The sequence below is a fragment of the Nilaparvata lugens genome, chromosome 7 (assembly GCF_014356525.2).
Source record: "Nilaparvata lugens isolate BPH chromosome 7, ASM1435652v1, whole genome shotgun sequence".
NCBI classification, from domain to species: Eukaryota; Metazoa; Arthropoda; class Insecta; order Hemiptera; family Delphacidae; genus Nilaparvata; species Nilaparvata lugens.
Window position 1 is genome coordinate 29,946,983 of NC_052510.1, and position 18,016 is coordinate 29,964,998.

The window sequence follows — 18,016 nt, forward strand, 5'->3', positions numbered from 1 at the left end:
CGATAGTTTTAGACACATAATAAGAAGTCTGTAATTAAAAATGAAAATATTGATTGTCAGATAAATTTCATGATTCACCAAATAAAGTCAAGTGTGACATGAGATACATTGACTTTTTGACGGTACGAAGTTCACCGGGTAAGCTAGTTGAAAATAAATAAAAGTTTCAAATACCCTTTCACATTCTTAGATCTGACTGTAAAATAATTCATTAGGTATGAAAACAATTATATACATTACGAAAATAGCATTTTCAAAGTTATCATTAACTAGCTGGCCCGGCGAACTTCGTACCGCCAAAAAGTCCATGCATCTCATGTCATACTTGACTTTATTTGGTGAATCATGAAATTTATCTGACAATCAATATTTTTTCATTTACATCTCAATACGGACTTCCTATGTGCTTAGTCATGCAGCATTTATTATTCCGAAATCATATCTCAATCAATTGGAAGTAAAATCTATTAGTAAGTGTTGAATTACAAAAAAAAAAAAAAAATAGAAACCGGTAGGTTAAATCATTGTTTCAAAGATGAATTTAATGCGTCCATAGTTGTTGATTGTCAATAGATGGCTCAGGAAATATGCGATATACGATGAATCACACAGAATTCCATATTCTTCCCATCTTCCATTTTAGGATGAATATCAACTAAGCTAAATTGAAAAAAAAATTAAATTATTATGTCATTCTTCAGTAATTAATGAATGCAATATGAACAACTCTGAGGTGAATCATTTGTATAAGTATTTTAAGAAACCATTATCTACAGCTGGAACCAATAAACTACACTTCAACTCCAAACTACTGTATTAATACTAGTACAAATTTATCGCCAGTAAAATTACAGCTTATTATGTTTATTACAGCTGGTAACTTAAGATTCTAAATCATATTATCACAAAATGATCTTGAATCATGATCATCTTTCCGTTCTTCGGTAGCCGCTCGCCCGGCAAGTACGTAAACATAGGTCTGTAAAATGGATTAACAAGTAATTATTATTATTAGCCCCTCTATTAAAATTTCTAGTCAGAAACAATCCCCAATATTTACACAACATATACCCAAAGTTTCATGCCGTTCTGTCGAGTAGTTTTTAAGTCTATAGGGAACAAACAAACACACAGACATTTATTTTTATATACAGAGTGATTCATAATTATGGTAAAATAATATAATACGTGATAGTAGAGGTAAAAATAAGAAAAAAGTACCTATAAACATATATCCATAAACGCTTCATTAGCGAGCTATACAGAGTGAAAAATTTCGCCCGAAATTCAGTTCCTCTGGTGAAATACACCGATGCTGATTCGTTTGGGGACTAGTTTTTGAAAAACGTATGGTGGATTCATATGGAAAAATATCTGAAAAATTGAATAATTGATTAATTAAATTTAATTTATCTAAACTATCTGTGAATGTAATTTTTCTACTCTGCTATCTTGACAAATCTATGATCAATCTTTAAACTTTATCTCAAAACAAGATCAAAATATTGAAAATATTGTGCCCAAAAAATTCTCTTGAATCGAAATAATTTCAATTTAGTAAAAATAATAATAATATCGAGTGACCTGGCTGGCTCAGGTCTGGTGTCAGAGTTTTCAGGTCGCAACTCATCAATTTCAGGGCCTCTGACATGACCTAACGACTGCTTTTTAGGCAGCCGGGACCGACGGCTTAACGTGTCCATCCGAAACACGGGAGTGGCCCGATATAAATATCTTGCCCGGGCCGGGATTTGAACCCGGGCCTCTGAATCATAAAGCCAGCATCTGATCCACTCGACTACGGCCACTCCTTTCAATTTAGTAATTCCATTACAAACACACACACATACAGACATCCATTTTTATAGATAGACTATGGTTTTGAAAGAAATGAGCTAAACTTACCTTCAGTTGAACAGATTCATATTCCGAGCAGAGCGGCTGAAGGAACATGTCACGAATAGTGTAAGGCTCCAAACCAGTACACAGCATTAGAGAGAGTCTTGTATTCTGCAACATGTTTTAAAGCATGGATCATTCAATAATATTTTGACTAGGCTATTTCGATATTTTCTTCAAATTAATATCACCCTATTAAATGCAGTTTGAGAGATGTTAAAATAATAAAGTGATATTCAGCCTATCTGAACCCAAAAACAAGGCTGGGCGAGGTAGTAGAACGGAGGAGGGTAATCGGTTTGCTAGCACGAATTTGGTTCACATTCCTACCTGAACCAACCTTGCACGAGATCATCCGAGAGTAGCCGAACCTAGCATTCGGTAAAACTCGGAATCAATCGGGAATATTCGTGATACGGATTCAGTATCAGTGCCATCTTGAACTTGCTCATAACCAATAAATTAAAATTTGGTGGCAGTAAACAGTAAAAAAACGGTAAACAAGAAGTAAGCGTGAGAGTTTTGAGGTTATACGGTATGATTTCGGGTATACACACTCTATACAGTTGTGATAGATTTTACTGCATTTTTCGTTATATAAATTTGTTTTGCGTGTTGAAGAATATAGACTAGTAATTTCTAGTGTGTTTCGTGTATTCGTGAGTATTTCTAGTATGTCCATTTTCTTTTAGTGAGAGTGTGAATATAATTTATTGTGTTACCGTAACAACATTTTGATGAAAAAATATGAATAAGGTTGTTCAGTATTTGTTAAAGACAAACATTATTAATTTTAAGGATAGGTGTAAAATAAAACATGATGTTTGACCAACTCCCGAAGTAAAAATCAAAGAAGAAAAATATGAACAGGACAAACAATCTATATTTGTAGAAAATATGCTTAATCTTTGAGGGGGGGGGGAAGTATTCCTTAATATTATTATTGATCACCTTTACACTTGATTATGCTCAATACTCTATATCCTCTTGACCTTTCTCCCCAATAAATCATGAGGTTGAACCCCCAAGCTAAAAGATCACGAGCCGCTACTGTTTGAGCATTATCTTAATATTATAAAAAAAACTCTTTCTAAGACAATAAGTAAACTAAATACAAATTATTAAGATACAAGTGTTAAGTTCATCATATCTAAAATAATTTTCAAATCTCAATTCTACTGTTGGATTTAATAACTACAACCGTGGATAACATATAATTTGTATCGACGCATAACTAAACGAAATCAACTATATAAAAAGACAATAAAGCATCCAAATAATAATGACCATCTTAGTTACTATAAAGCTTACAAATCAAGTCTGGCTGCAGATTTAAAGTTTACGAAAAATTTTTACTATTATTCTTTATTTGAGAATAAAGCAAAGGACACAGCTGCACAATGGAAGTTAATAAATGATTTAACCAGTTGCCAGAAAAATAAAAATAAAGATATTGTTTTAGCCGAAGAAAATAATGTTGTATCAGATCCTTGTATAGTTGCTGATAAATTTAATAATTATTTTGTGAATACAGTAGATAAATTGAAAAATAATTCCGCTAACTGTATAACAGAACGAAATGAATATAAAAATTGGTTTCCAGAAGGAAATTATTTAAATTCTTTTTTTTAAACCCTGTTTGTACAGATGAAATAGTTAGAGTTCTGAAAAGTTTTGATGATTGTAAGTCGTCTGGAATTGATGGAATTTCGGTGAAAGCAATAAAATTGGTCAGCGTATTAATAGCTCCCGTTTTAGCATATATAATAAATCTTAGTTTTGGGTTGGGTGTTGTCCCTGAACAATTAAAACAGGCAGTGGTCGTCCCGATATTTAAGAGGGGAGATAGCAAACAAATGGGTAATTATAGGCCAATATCTTTATTGCCTAATTTTGCTAAACTCATTGAAAAAATTTACAAAAGCAGACTGATTTTGTATTATAAGTTCACTTCTTATTTTAGTTCTAACCAATATGGCTTTTTGGAAGGTAAGAGCACTGAAGACGCGCTTTTGGCGGTTTGCAATGCATTACATGAGGGAACTAACACTAGCAATGGTGTTGCTGGATTATTTATAGATATTTGTAAGGCATTTGACTGTGTTTCTCACGAGATAATTCTGAATAAGTTGTGGTTATCAGGAGTGAGAGGTGTCACACATAAATGGTTCCAGAGTTACTTATCAAACAGGAGTCAGAGGGTTAGAATAGCTGATAAAATAAGTGAGCCTTTGGTTTTATCTTGTGGAGTCCCACAAGGCTCTGTTCTGGGTTCTATTCTTTTTTTGGTATATGTGAACGACCTCTGTAATGGAAAATTCATTGGAAAACTAACAGCATTTGCGGACGATACTGCCCTGACATATAACTTGCCCAGAGAGATTGACATTAGTCAGTGCATTTGCGATGATCTGATAAAATTGAAGTATTGGTTTGAATTAAATGACATGACTATCAGCAACAAAACAAATTTCATATCGTTTAATTCGAGAGGGGGAGATCAGGCAATTCTTGATATATTATATAAGTGTAATGAATGTGTAGCCTCACCCATTCAGCAGTCATGTAACAGGTGCATGCAAATTGAACAGCGTGATTCTATTAAGTATCTTGGCGTTGTTATTGATAAAAATTTGAATTGGAAAGAACATATTAAAAAAATAAAAGGTGAACTAATATCTACCCTGAGAAAATTCTATTTTCTACACTATATGTGCCCAATTAACGTCTTAAGAATGCTGTATTTTTCTCTGGTGGAGTCCAGACTTCAATACGGGCTGGTATGCTGGGGAGGTACCTATATAACTACAGTGAAACCGTTAATAATATCACAGAAAAAGCTTTTAAGAGTGATAATGCATAAAGGGAGAAGATTTCCATCTCGAACACTATTCTTGACTTTGAAAATTATGCCATTGAGACATTTATATGTTTTTAGAGTTCTCCGAATATTTTATATGAGAAGTGGTAATATTGGTGTGGAAGCGAATATCTATAGCCAATCCCTGAGAACAACGAACCGATTTAAAGTACCAAGACCTTACAAGGAGTCCTTCCGTAGATCTTTTCCATATTTGGCACCAAAACTGTTCAATTTGTTACCACCTTATTGTCTTTTATCCCACACATTATACATATTGCAGAGAAAAGTGAAAGAGTGGCTTCAATCATTGAATAGTGTGGAGGTTATGCTTTGTTAGAAAAATATTATTATGATTATTATTTTACTATTTTTGTAAATGTTTAAAGAATAATTCCTTCTTGTTTTATCGAGGTATATATTGCCTATGTATATCATTTGTAAAACTCTTGCGATATCTAATGTTTAAGCGAACAAAATAGTGCCCGCCAATCGGACCTTTTTTTTTTTACTTCCAAAAAATTTAAAAAATAATAATGTATGGCTGCCCCAATACAGGTTTTTTAGAAACAACCTCAGGAGCAGCCTATTCCACATAACCAGGATGGTATATTATGTTATTACAAATGTCTTACTATGTTTTATTATTACTTATAATTTTGTAGTTTCTATATATTTTTTGAAATAGTATGGTCTAAGTTATTATGTAGAGATGTAATTTGTATTTTGTATTTTGAACTTGTATTTTGTATTGTTTGAATTATGTGGAAATAAACTTATTTATTTATTTATAACGATTTCTAAAATTTGACATTTTTTTCTAAGGCTGAACATTTCCTCATGAGACTCAAATTACAGTAATATTATCTATGAATCCTCAAAATATCGATAAAACAAAATATATATTATATTCCATTCATTTTTCAAGAAAATCTTTGTGCTAGAAACTTACATCAGCAAATCTTGTGAGTAGTCTGCAGGCGAGATAGCGCAGTTTTGGATTGAAGCTATGGTGGATATAGCTTGCCACATTCAAAACACAATGAAACCTGTCTGTGTCCTTGGGCTCTTTATATATTTCTTCTTCAGTTGGCGATAGTTTACTAGGATCCTGCAATAAATAAAATATGAATGAATATTACTTGACAATAAAATAGAAGCTTTATAGTCAAATACTACAATATTATACGAGTATAAAAATACATAAATCAGATTATTAAAACAATACCTATAATATTATTATTTCCTTTAAATGTATAATATTAAATATGTACAAGTTTTGTGCACAATGTTGCAATGAAAAGGTGGATAGATAAATTTACCTGTTGAACATCTTTGTATAGGATGATTCTATTCAGAACCGACAGTGCATAATGAACCGTACTTATCAGCAAAGCACTTTTGCCATTGTTCCAAGACGGAAATTTCTCCACCATATCAAACAATTTTTGTTCGCCTGAAAAATGAATTGAAAGCTGATTAAAAATCACAATGGCAAAGGTATTAGAATAAAAAAGGTAGAAATGTATAGGCAAAATTATGAAAGAATGCCTGAATTTCCATGCCAAACACACAGAATGGACGTTTACTACAAGGCTGGACGCACAGTGGATGAGTTTACTATTAAAACCAAAAACTGTACGTAATATTATATCAATGCTACTACTACTACTACTCATTGACTTTACGGCCCTTGAAGAGCCTTGGCCTCCTCCACAAGCCCTTTCCATGCATATAATGTCCTGTGCTCGCTGTCTCCATCTTCTTACGCCCAAGGATTGAAGGTCTTCCTCTACGTCGTCCAACCATCTCTTGATATCAATGCGGAATGGTTTATACCCTCATGATTATTTTTTATATTATGGTTTATAGTTTTGAGTGGAACCGTACTTATTATGAAAAGTATTAATATTACGAGTGATATATTAAATGGAGTGACGTACCATATTGAAAGTACGATACGATTCGCGTTTTTAATTGCCATTTTTCAAATAAATTAACACGTACGACAAATTGTCTCTTCCACTGTGAACGCAGCCTTATTGTTTGTTAATTGTGTGATTTCATAACCTAATAATAGCCCACATTGGACAACTACAACTTTCTATCAAAATTTGGGAGAGAAAATGGTACAGGCTTAGCTTAGTTTATCCTCCATGGTCATATTTATATTATGATTAAAGTGTTCTGTACAATGAATGAATAAGTAAATGAAATTCATCTCCGATAGTTCTGACTGATTTTAGAGCTAGCTTTTCCTCCTGATCATTCAATGAACAATCAAATTATTATTAATAATAATAATATCGTGTGGTACCCGGTACCCCTACGCTTTAGTGGCAGAAGGGGGTAAGAAAAAGAAGAAGAAGAATATCGAGTGACCTGACTGGCTCAGGTCTGATGTCAGAGTGTTAATAACAATTCAAACAAAATAGTTGACCAAATTTTATTAACAATTATATCAAGAAATTGAATGTAATGAATGATCTAATGACTTTAGCTTGTACAGAGTTGCGAGTAGACCTACCTAAAGCGACGATTCGTATGAGCGCGATGCCGGCATCCTTGTTGAGCAGGCTGTAGAGACAGGTGTTGGCGATGAGGTTGAAGGTGGGGCCGGCACTGGGGACGGGGGCGGGGGTGTCGGGGTCGCAGGGGTCGCGAGGCAGGGATGTTTCGGGGGGTGACAGCTGCTGCTTGGATCCGTTCAGGCTCATGTGCAGCGTCTGCAGACACAGCCAGCCGACCTCGACGCGCTCGCTCTCGTCCGCAAAGTACCACGACTGGTAGTGTGGCAGCACGTCGCGCAGCACGAACATCAGTCCGGCCAGCGACAGCCAGCTCACCCTCGTTTCTTCCACCTAACATCACCACCAGCATCACTTTACTCAACATCAACATCACACTGTCACACTGAGACACTGACAAAAATGTAAGAATGACCACTAACGGAAGAACATGCACATTCACATGTTCATCATCAGCGAGAGGCTTCCAACATAAAATAAACAACCAAAATCAATAAATAAACCACTAGAAAATTTCAAATTATAATGGTAGAAAAAGAATTTAGCCTCAATAGAGCAGAGAAAAATAAACAACAAAAAATTGGAGATACAAAAACCTAACATCGAAAAATTTTGCTCAAAGCGTTTCTCTGGGATCACAGCAGTGATAATGATGTATGATGACTGTGTATCATGCATATTCTACCGTTAGTGGCCAGCCTAAGGAACACGTTCAAGCATTGAATTCAAGAAAGACTTTCTACACACTTTAATGCGAAATGTATTATAGTGTAATGATTAGGCCTAATTTACTGTGTTATTTTTTGTATTATCTATATATTGTATGTATATATTGTATCTATTGTATTGAATCATATTGACTAGCCTTTATATTAAATTGTGATGAGTTCTATAAGGGCTTCATGTTCAAATTCTAATTCATATATAATTTTCATGAAAACACATTTGTTGCAAAATAATGAAATGAAAAAAAACAATACATTACATAATAAATAATTATTAAATAATCATAATCATGAATAATTAAAATTGATAAACTTAGTATTAGATAAAAACTGGAAAATGAAAAACAGTCATACAAACTCATAAAAAATATCTTGAAGTATTAATGACATTTTGTATGGCAAAATAAATTAACACTGGCACCAAACAACAATTCAAACAAGATAGTTGAACAGATTTTTCATGATTTTATTGCACTGGACAACCAATTGAATATTCAATTCTATTTCATCGGTTTTTATAGAAAAAGCTAGTGCCCTTATATGTGAAAGTTCTATTTCAATTTGGTGAGAATAAATCAAGTCAAAATTGAAGTGATGCGATTTATTGGTGTTTTGGTTTGCAAATAAGATAGTTGGAGAAGCTTTCCATGCTTTATTCTATGTCAAAAAGGGGCCATCCGTTTCACGGGTGCAACAAGAGCTTGCAATCATCTAATAAAATATTGGATTGGATTAAGATGAATGTTTATTTCAAATGATCCATCTTCATTATGTAGTGTTTCAGTCTTGAGTTATAAATCTTCAAAATTATTTGTCAAATATTCCTATTTTTCTGTTTTTTTATCATTTGTAATTTACTTTTTAATTTGTTACTTTGTCTTATCGTTTGTAAAGATTATGATGTGACCTAGTTTTCCGTAATTTTATTTATTCTAGTTGTTTATAATAAGCTCTATTTTTCTTTTTCTATTGATATGTTTATCATACCTAGATGTTCGAACTCACTGCCGGCGCACAAGTTGTTTTTCCGGTAGTGCCATATTGTAATATTGAGAATATTCCTTTTGGTATATAATAATAATCTTCATTTATATACAAATATATAAATGTATATTTGTATATAATTTTTATGGCAAATAAACAAATTAATGAATTTGGTTTTGAATTTTAATTTTGAAATATTATAAGAAGTTCTATAGTACACGAAAATGCAACCCTCTACACTGGATAAGGATATACATGGTGAGTTTGAAGTTATATTACATGTAACGTTAGATTTAGTTATGCAATTGTATCAGGCACTACAGATAGGACTTGACAGCCAAAACGGAGAAACATTCAGTCTCTAGTAAGCATCTTTTATTACAATTACTATATAGCAAAAATCAGAAATCGGATAAATGGAGTGAATTTCATCTACTCACTTCAAACAGTTTATGCACGAACTGCAGATACGAGATTAGGAACGGAAATCGGCCATTGTTGATTTCGACCAACTCGAGGATGGATTTGACTTGACTGCCACGGTAGTAGGCGCCCTGCACACACTGCGCATGCGTCATGACCACGTGGTCGACCTCAGGCAGCGAGTTGAGCGACTGCAATATGTTGAGCATCTCAGTGCTGAACAGCCCAAGCAGGCAGCTCGACATGTCCATGCATGAGACCAGCAGGTCCAGTTCAGACTCTTGGCGCCAAACGTAGTTCCTCAAACATAAATCAATCTAGTTATTTTAAATAGAACTGTGTTTTTTGTCAAATAAAATTAATGTGGAGTAGAATAGAATAGAAAATAGTATGAAATAGAATAGAGTAGAATAAAATAGGATATGAAATAAATTACTAGGAAAGTTTAAGAAAAATTATGCAAAGTAACTTGAGTAAAAATTAATCAATAAATAGATGCACAATAATTATTATTCAATTGCTAATCAGCCTAAACTGGCAGCGCAAAGGCCCACTACTATGTTCAAATTTACGAGTGCCATATTCTATAATCTATGCCAGCATTCGTTTTCACATATATTTCCCTTTTTCCAAATACGAATGGCAACCTGCACGTACTGGGTCGCTAACCTTTGTTTTCGTGCAAAATGCATTTAAATTAGTCCAGTATAAGTTTACAGTGACAACCCTAAAATTAAAAGAATCTCGTTGAAACGTAGCTTTCAAAGAAAGATACATTTCAAAGTTACAATAAAAATTAAGAGGAATATATTAATAATTTATCAATAATTACTTATTAATACTGTATGTTAATCTATCAGGTAGTACTTTTGAAATTATCAAAAATAAGTACTGCTAGAAATAAACATATTAATTGGACTTACTTGTTCATTATGCTGAATACCTCTTCGATGGCAATCAACATATCATTCGGTAAAACAGGTATATTTTTATTCAAGATTTCAGACGAGAATTTGAAGAGCCCAATTATTCTGTCTTTCAAATCAACATTTCTGACATCTATTGAAAACGCATCTGAATAACTTTGAAACGATGTGGCCCTTAGAGATGCTGAAGCAGCCTGACTGGATATCTAGGCAATATCAAAATCAAGTCAGTTAATCTAATATCAAATCAGATTTCAGATTAAGACCAAACTTAAGAAGGTATTACAGAAAAAATATTTAAATTATACAAAGAAGATTATCAATAAACAAAATCCATCGCAATTAAGTGGTACAGGTATAAATTCTTCACTTGGTGAGCTAGTAGGCCTATTTATTGCACCTATAAGTATACATTTTTCATTAATGAGAACATAATTTTAATAATAGTTATTTGTATATCTAGAGTGAAAAATGCCACTTTTTCTCCCTGAAGGGGAAAGATTTCCCTGAGAAAGAAAAAGCATTTTTCACTCGTTATATACACAACATTTTTATAAAAACTGCAAATAAAATAATTTTTAAAACTTACGTAACCAGTAACAATGTGTTACAACATAACCTAAAAAGTAAACAGCTGGAAACAATCACAATTCACCGCCGACAGCGCTATACGCTATCTGTCTGCAAAAGTTGTAACAACAATGGCCGATTCATAACTACATGTTCGCGTTCCAAATTTTATTAGCTGATAGGAAATATTTGTTGGCTGGTATTTTGAATAAAATGGAACATTAAAAAAATATTTCTAAATTTTTATAGTAGGCCTATACTAATATGAAGTATGTAATAGGTAATTTTAGCATACAAACATTTCATATGTTAATCAAATTTATTGTTGAGGTATTTAATTTACTTGGTTCAATGACTACTCTATTATGCTTCCTCTTCTGAGCTTAGACCTTCTAACCTATTTCCAATGTAAGTTTTTACTTTTTAAAATGGAGATGCTTCCCATGTTATTTAAATGGAGTTCATTTTCATCCCTAGGGAGTTTTTCAGTTTTTTAGTACTGAGTGCGAAAAAGTGACACTTTAGTATTATGTTCCAGGGAGTAAAGTAAGTACTTTAGACAGTAGGTGGAGGAAAATAATATTTTGTAAATGCAGTGTAGTTGGTAGAAATCCATATTTATTTATACCAATATGGTGTATATATACGTATCTCTATACTTTGGAAAAAACATTCTCAACACAGCACAAAAGCCAGACACTTCTCCAGGAATTCCATTCACCCAGCAGTGCTAGGCTGAACATGTGGAAGAAGGACAGGGGAGGAGGTACTCCCTTCGACCACGTGGAAGAACTTCCAAACATACGCAGGAGTCAGTGTAGCTAAAACTGCGCTCCGAGGATGTCATTTGTTATAATGATGAAACGTCAGCAAGTAAGTGAAACTGCTTATCGGATGTACCCGGTTGATATTGTAATATTACATTTTTCTTCTCACATTGGAATCGAATCTTCAATTCGAGATCTATGGAACTTTATAGTAAATGTCAGAGTTATCAATAGACGGATAAACTTTTTGACGGAGAATTTATTATCGTAAATGTTTGTTGCATTGTTCCATGGTGTCACTGAGGCAGGGTTAACAAATTACTAAATAAAAGGTTTATTTAAATCGAGATATATATAAAAATTTAAAATAACATTTTCAAAATAAAGTTTTATTGAGAACAGATGTAGAATGTGAATTCTAAACTTATAAGTTATAATTTTTTGATGACGTGTCTGTGGAGATCGATATTGAACAGGGCGTTGGTTTCGTGACTTTCAACTTTGCTTTTCCTGTTCTTCTCTTCTTCTGAAAAATGGCTGGCTACAAATGTTGTCGTGGTGTTTTGCTCTAAATCATTTTCGTTTATTAATGTTTTAGATTGAGTTTTATATGAATTTTTGTGCAAAATTAGCTATTAGTGTAGTAAAGCCAATAGCCACTGTGTTTCAACTGTAAACTAGATAAGTATTTTAGTTCGTAGTTACTTGAAATAATTAGGCTTGTAAGTTATTGTTCTTTGTATATTTCTGTGTTTTGCCAAAATTTCATCTGAAGATTATAAATTAATTTGCTCTGAAAACTGGATTTCTCATTCATAGGCAATAGATCCATTCACAGTTTATCAAGAATCTATTTTATTGGAGCCGACAACTATTCTTAGGTTGATAGGTGTTAGATGCTATTCCAACCGTTTAAGGAAAAATTGGTAGCACGGCAAATGTTACCCCTGTGGTGGGACAGAATTACAAAATAAATATGTCCCAAATGGTACACCATGAAATCCCTGGTTATAGAAATTATTAGTGGATAGATATCTTGATAGGTTATGAATGGTTTGTTGCTGAGTGGGAAGTCGGTTCAAGAGAGATCAAGTTTTAATGAATCAGTGCAGACTAGCAAAATGGCAAACATTAAAAATGATATGAATCTTATAGCATTCTTAACACAAAAGTTTGATGAGCAAAATGCTAAATTTGATAAGCAAAATGCTAAGTTAGACCAAATGTTTAAAAATCAAAATGCTAGGTTTGATGATATGAAGCAAGAATGTACTAGCATTAGACTAGAGCAGGTTAGTATAAACCTTCTATTGAAAAATGCACATGAAACAGTGAAAGATAATTATGAAGAAGAAAACAAATTGAAGCAGGATGATAGTAGTGTTAAGTTACAAGATCAACTCATTTAAGTTTCTGACAATGTAGGCCTAGTTACTGTTGTTGAAAAAGTCAACCATAGTGAAAGTGTAGAATTGAGTAAAGAAGTAGGTAGGGAGTTGTCTTCATTGAAAGTCAACTATCAAGAAAGTACTATTGCTACATTGAAGGTTAGGAAAACAGTAAACAAATCGAATGTTTCTTTGGATCAGATTACTACATCGAAAGTTAGGAAAACAGTAAATAAAATGAATGATTACATGAGACAGGTTTCTGTGGAGGTTAGGAATAATGTCAACAAAATGAATGTTGCTTTGAGTCAAGTTGATGAGTTCAACTTTCAACTGAGAATTGAAAAGGTGTATGCTATGCATTCTCAAGTGAACATGACGAACTTTTGTAGGCAAAACTGCTTGGTTGAAACAAATGAACCCATGAATAAAATCATGCTATTGAAGAAAACAAAACGCAAAGTTTCCATTGATGTATTAGTATTCAAAGGTTGTTTCAAGTTGCTTATTTACAAGATTATGACAGTGAATCACATGATGAAAGGGTATTCCCCAACACACAATGATTAGGAATCCTGTGTCATGCCGGGATTCAGAATAGCAATGACCGTAAATACTACGTATGGTAAGAGTCCATAATTGTATCTTTTTTCTTTCCTGTAGCCTATTTTCTTGGCCCTTAATCTTTTCAATTTTCGATTCTTTCCTGTCTTTGTGTAATATTCAGTAAATTTCTTCTATGATACATATCTTAACCAATCTTGTCCATAGTCATTTAAATTTGTATTTTTTCTGAAATAATATTAGAAGTTGAAATAGTAGCTTATTTTCCTAATCTTTATTTGTTGATAAAACTTAACTTTTCTAAAATCTATCCATTGTTGTGTAAATAATTGTTTGCTTGCGGTATATTTTTTCATCATGTATTACATATTTTAATCATGTCTATTTTTTTCAGGTATCATATTAGGTAATTAGGTTTTTCAGAGCAATTATGTCCCATGTTCTCATCTTTCATTGCATATTGTGCCATAAGCCATATGTAATTAGGTTATAGTTTTCTTCTGGGCTTTTAACCCATTTTGCATTTTATTTTTTCTTTGCTGTCCAATACTTTGGATTTTTGGTAGACAAGTAGGTGTGATTTTTTTTTAGAGGTGTGGGCGTGAACCACATACGGCTGGACTCGATTATCTGACCTACTTGTTTGCGATATAAAAACCTTATGACTGCAACATCAAATGTTTGTAAAACCTTTTGCATACTTTTGTTTTTGTGGTCCGATACTAGAGTCTGCTATCACATTGCCTTACAGACATCTAGGAACTTTCCACCCAGTCACAATAGTCAACATATTTTTTTTCCTTCACCAATTGTTTTTGTGGGAGTGATAGCTCACAATTATAACAAATTAGAGTCATACTTGGAATTTACAAAATTCCATAGTAGTATATTTTATTAAATATACTTCCTCATGAAAGTTCAGTACTGACATGTAGGATAGGCTCTAATTAATCTTTCTCTTCTTTGTATTGTTTTAGGGAATTTATTTACCCAGTTTTCTTTTTCTCTTGTTTGTATTTTTTAGGGAACTTATTTACCCAGTATTTCATCTTGATCATCTTTGTATCATAATCTTGAAATGTTTATACTTATTATACAGTCTTTAAATTTTAAAAAATAATTGGTTTAATTTAAAACGTTGTGTTATATTATCAATTGAAATGAGTTAAAGGCTAAAATTTTTCTAAAGTGTTTTGTAATTGATATTTTTTTTCAAATTTTAAAACTGTTTGTTCTATAAATTTTGATATGATTGATTATCGTTTGAAATGGATGCTGGAGTGTATGTAGAATTTTTAGTGGGGTTTGTTGATTAGAATTTTGCTGGTATGTGATTGTTTTTTGAGATGGAAACCCATTATTGCCTAAAGAAGGAATAACAGAGGTTATGACTTAGAGAGGCAGTAATGAGATAATATTTTTTGTGTTGATTACTTATGTTGATTGCCATAGATGCAAAATAATGATTAATAATGTTGATTGCCATAGATGCAAAATAATGATTAATAATGTTGATTGCCATAGATGCAAAATGATGATTACTTATGAATATTGTTTGCCTTTGAAGCAAAATATTATTGATGTTTTGAATGGTTTCTTGTTTAATGTTTGATAGTAAAGTTTTGTCATGAAATGTAGTTTGTGTTTAGAACATTGAAGAGTCGAAATAAACTATAGTATCCAACAAACGATGATTAATAATATTAAATAATTTGCTTTTTATACAATTTTTGAACAAAATTAAAACTAAATAATTTTGAAACCCTGAATGATAAATCATAAATGTGAAATGAACATGCTATAAATGAAATGTTATATTAAATAATAATGAAATGCAATATATTATGAAATGATTGAATAGAAGACCAAATGTCTGAAATTATTGAAATATGTATTGAAATTAAATTTTTGTTGTGTTGTTATGATGTTTGTTTTTTACAATTTTGATAATGATACAGGGTGTTATGAAATTCTATTTCTATTTTGAAGAATGGATTAAAATTTGATATTTGAACAGTGAATAGATGAAAATGATTTTTTTTTTTAATTTTATCATTGATATGTCCATATTTCACAATTTATGTATTGCTGACTGTATAATAAGATGTTAACAAATTTCAATTTCATAGATACTTAAAATAATTTTTATGTGTATTAGATTGTATTGATAGCCTAATCAAGTTTTTCTTTTTAGTTTATAAGCATTTTAAGATAACAGGTACAGCACAGACATTAACATTGAAATAGTTATCATGTGAATCTCGAAATCAGTAACCAGTGAACGCCATGAAGAGTGTTAAGAACATTTGGGTGATTTTCGAACTAGTGTGACATAACTACACCAATATCTACGCCAAAATCTACGCTGCGGCCTACACTAATACCTACAACAATATCAACACTAATAGCTACGCCAATATCTGCGCCAATGCTGATGCCAAAATCTGCGCCAATGCTGATGCCAACACCAAAATCTACGCCGATGCCTGTGCTGATGTCAACGCCAATATCTACGCCGATGCCTGCGCCGAAGCCAATATCTGCGCCAATGCTGATGCCAAAATCTGCGCCAATGCTGATGCCAACAACAAAAATCAATGCCAATGCCTGCGCCAATGCCAATAGCTACGCCAATGCCAAAATCTGCGCCAATGCTGCACCAATGCCAATAGCTACGCCAATGCCTGCGCCAATGCTGATGCCAACACCAAAATCAACGCCGATGCCTGTGCTAATGCCAATGCCTGCGCCAATGCCAATGCCTGCGCCAATGCCAATGTCAACGCCGATGCCAAAGCCGACACCAAAGCATACGCCAATAGCAATGCCAATGCTTATTGCTGACTCTGTATCTCAAACTTCAACACTACTGCATTACCTGGAGGTAATTGCCATCCATGTTCACATTCACAACTTTGAATTCAGAAGAACAGTCACAGTATCATGAAAGAATTGATTCAAAAAATCCTCTCCTAAATTATTCCTGTATGCAGAACTCTAAACCTTGAAAGCTGAAAATATCAAAAAACCAAACCTTACCTAAATTAATCCTCACCTAAATTAATCCTGTATGCAGCGTCTATCTCTTTTCCAAAAAACGAATTACATTGTCATTTCAAGCCTGAAATGTACATTGTATAATTACAAATATGATACAAAATTTATGTGACTCTGTATTGAATTTGGAATGCAGCCGTCTACTACAAACATGAAGCAATGCTAACTGAGATGTCAACTGTATCGAGTTTGGTATGCAGCAGTCGACTACAAGTATCAGCCCAACACTACGTGCATCCAGATCAGCCCAACACTTAACGTCATCACATTGGAGTCACACTTAACTGAAAATCATACTGAGTGCCTTAACGGACTGTTTTCCAAAATGTGCATCAATAAAATCAACCGCGTCAATAGTGAAAGAAATGAACATTTTTTGATTTATTGAAATTTTTATGTGAAAATTAAATGTAACAATTCATCAATTCATTTAAAAAAAATAAAAATAAAAATAAATAATAATAATAATAAATTTTTCATTCAACATACTAATTTTTTTTATGCAATAAAAATTAAATTTTTCTATCTATTAAATTTATGTGCAATTTCAAAAAAAAAAACTATTCTTTACATATTAAACTTTCTGTTGAGATATTTTTCTTTAAATTATAAAGCTAAATCAAAAGTAATATTGATATTCTATATTTTGAAATATTGTTTGGAAACATATAACAAACGCTATTGATGAATTTTTATAATAATTTTCAATATTTTTGGATGACATGTATTGTTTTTTTTCTAGAAAAAATTGTTACTGTTCTCAAATTTAAATTTCAACAAATTTCATTAGGGTCAATGTAAATTTTTTCTTTGAATTTTCAAACAGTAAATTTTTTTTTATGTCAAGAGGGGGGTATTTGTAATATTACATTTTTCTTCTCACATTGGAATCGAATCTTCAATTCGAGATCTATGGAACTTTATAGTAAATGTCAAAGTTATCAATAGACGGATAAACTTTTTGACGGAGAATTTATTATCGTAAATGTTTGTTGCATTGTTCCATGGTGTCACTGAGGCAGGGTTAACAAATTACTAAATAAAAGGTTTATTTAAATCGAGATATATATAAAAATTTAAAATAACATTTTCAAAATAAAGTTTTATTGAGAACAGATGTAGAATGTGAATTCTAAACTTATAAGTTATAATTTTTTGATGACGTGTCTGTGGAGATCGATATTGAACAGGGCGTTGGTTTCGTGACTTTCAACTTTGCTTTTCCTGTTCTTCTCTTCTTCTGAAAAATGGCTGGCTACAAATGTTGTCGTGGAGTTTTGCTCTAAATCATTTTCGTTTATTAATGTTTTAGATTGAGTTTTATA

The 18,016-nt window shown here is 32.4% G+C and overlaps 1 protein-coding gene across 2 annotated transcripts in view; it reads right to left on the reverse strand.

The window, feature by feature from the left end:
- The window catches only part of LOC111045513 (nucleoporin Nup188), a 38,418-nt gene that overhangs the window by 1,716 nt on the left and 18,686 nt on the right, over positions 1–18,016 (reverse strand). For both annotated transcript variants that reach the window (XM_039432486.1, XM_039432487.1), the window contains exons 9-14: positions 10,343–10,551; positions 9,437–9,719; positions 7,287–7,620; positions 6,082–6,215; positions 5,712–5,870; positions 1,906–2,010 (exon numbers count right to left, since the gene is read on the reverse strand). In XM_039432486.1, coding sequence (XP_039288420.1) covers positions 1,906–2,010; positions 5,712–5,870; positions 6,082–6,215; positions 7,287–7,620; positions 9,437–9,719; positions 10,343–10,551 — 1,224 coding nt within the window. The remainder of the gene's footprint in view (positions 1–1,905; positions 2,011–5,711; positions 5,871–6,081; positions 6,216–7,286; positions 7,621–9,436; positions 9,720–10,342; positions 10,552–18,016) is intronic.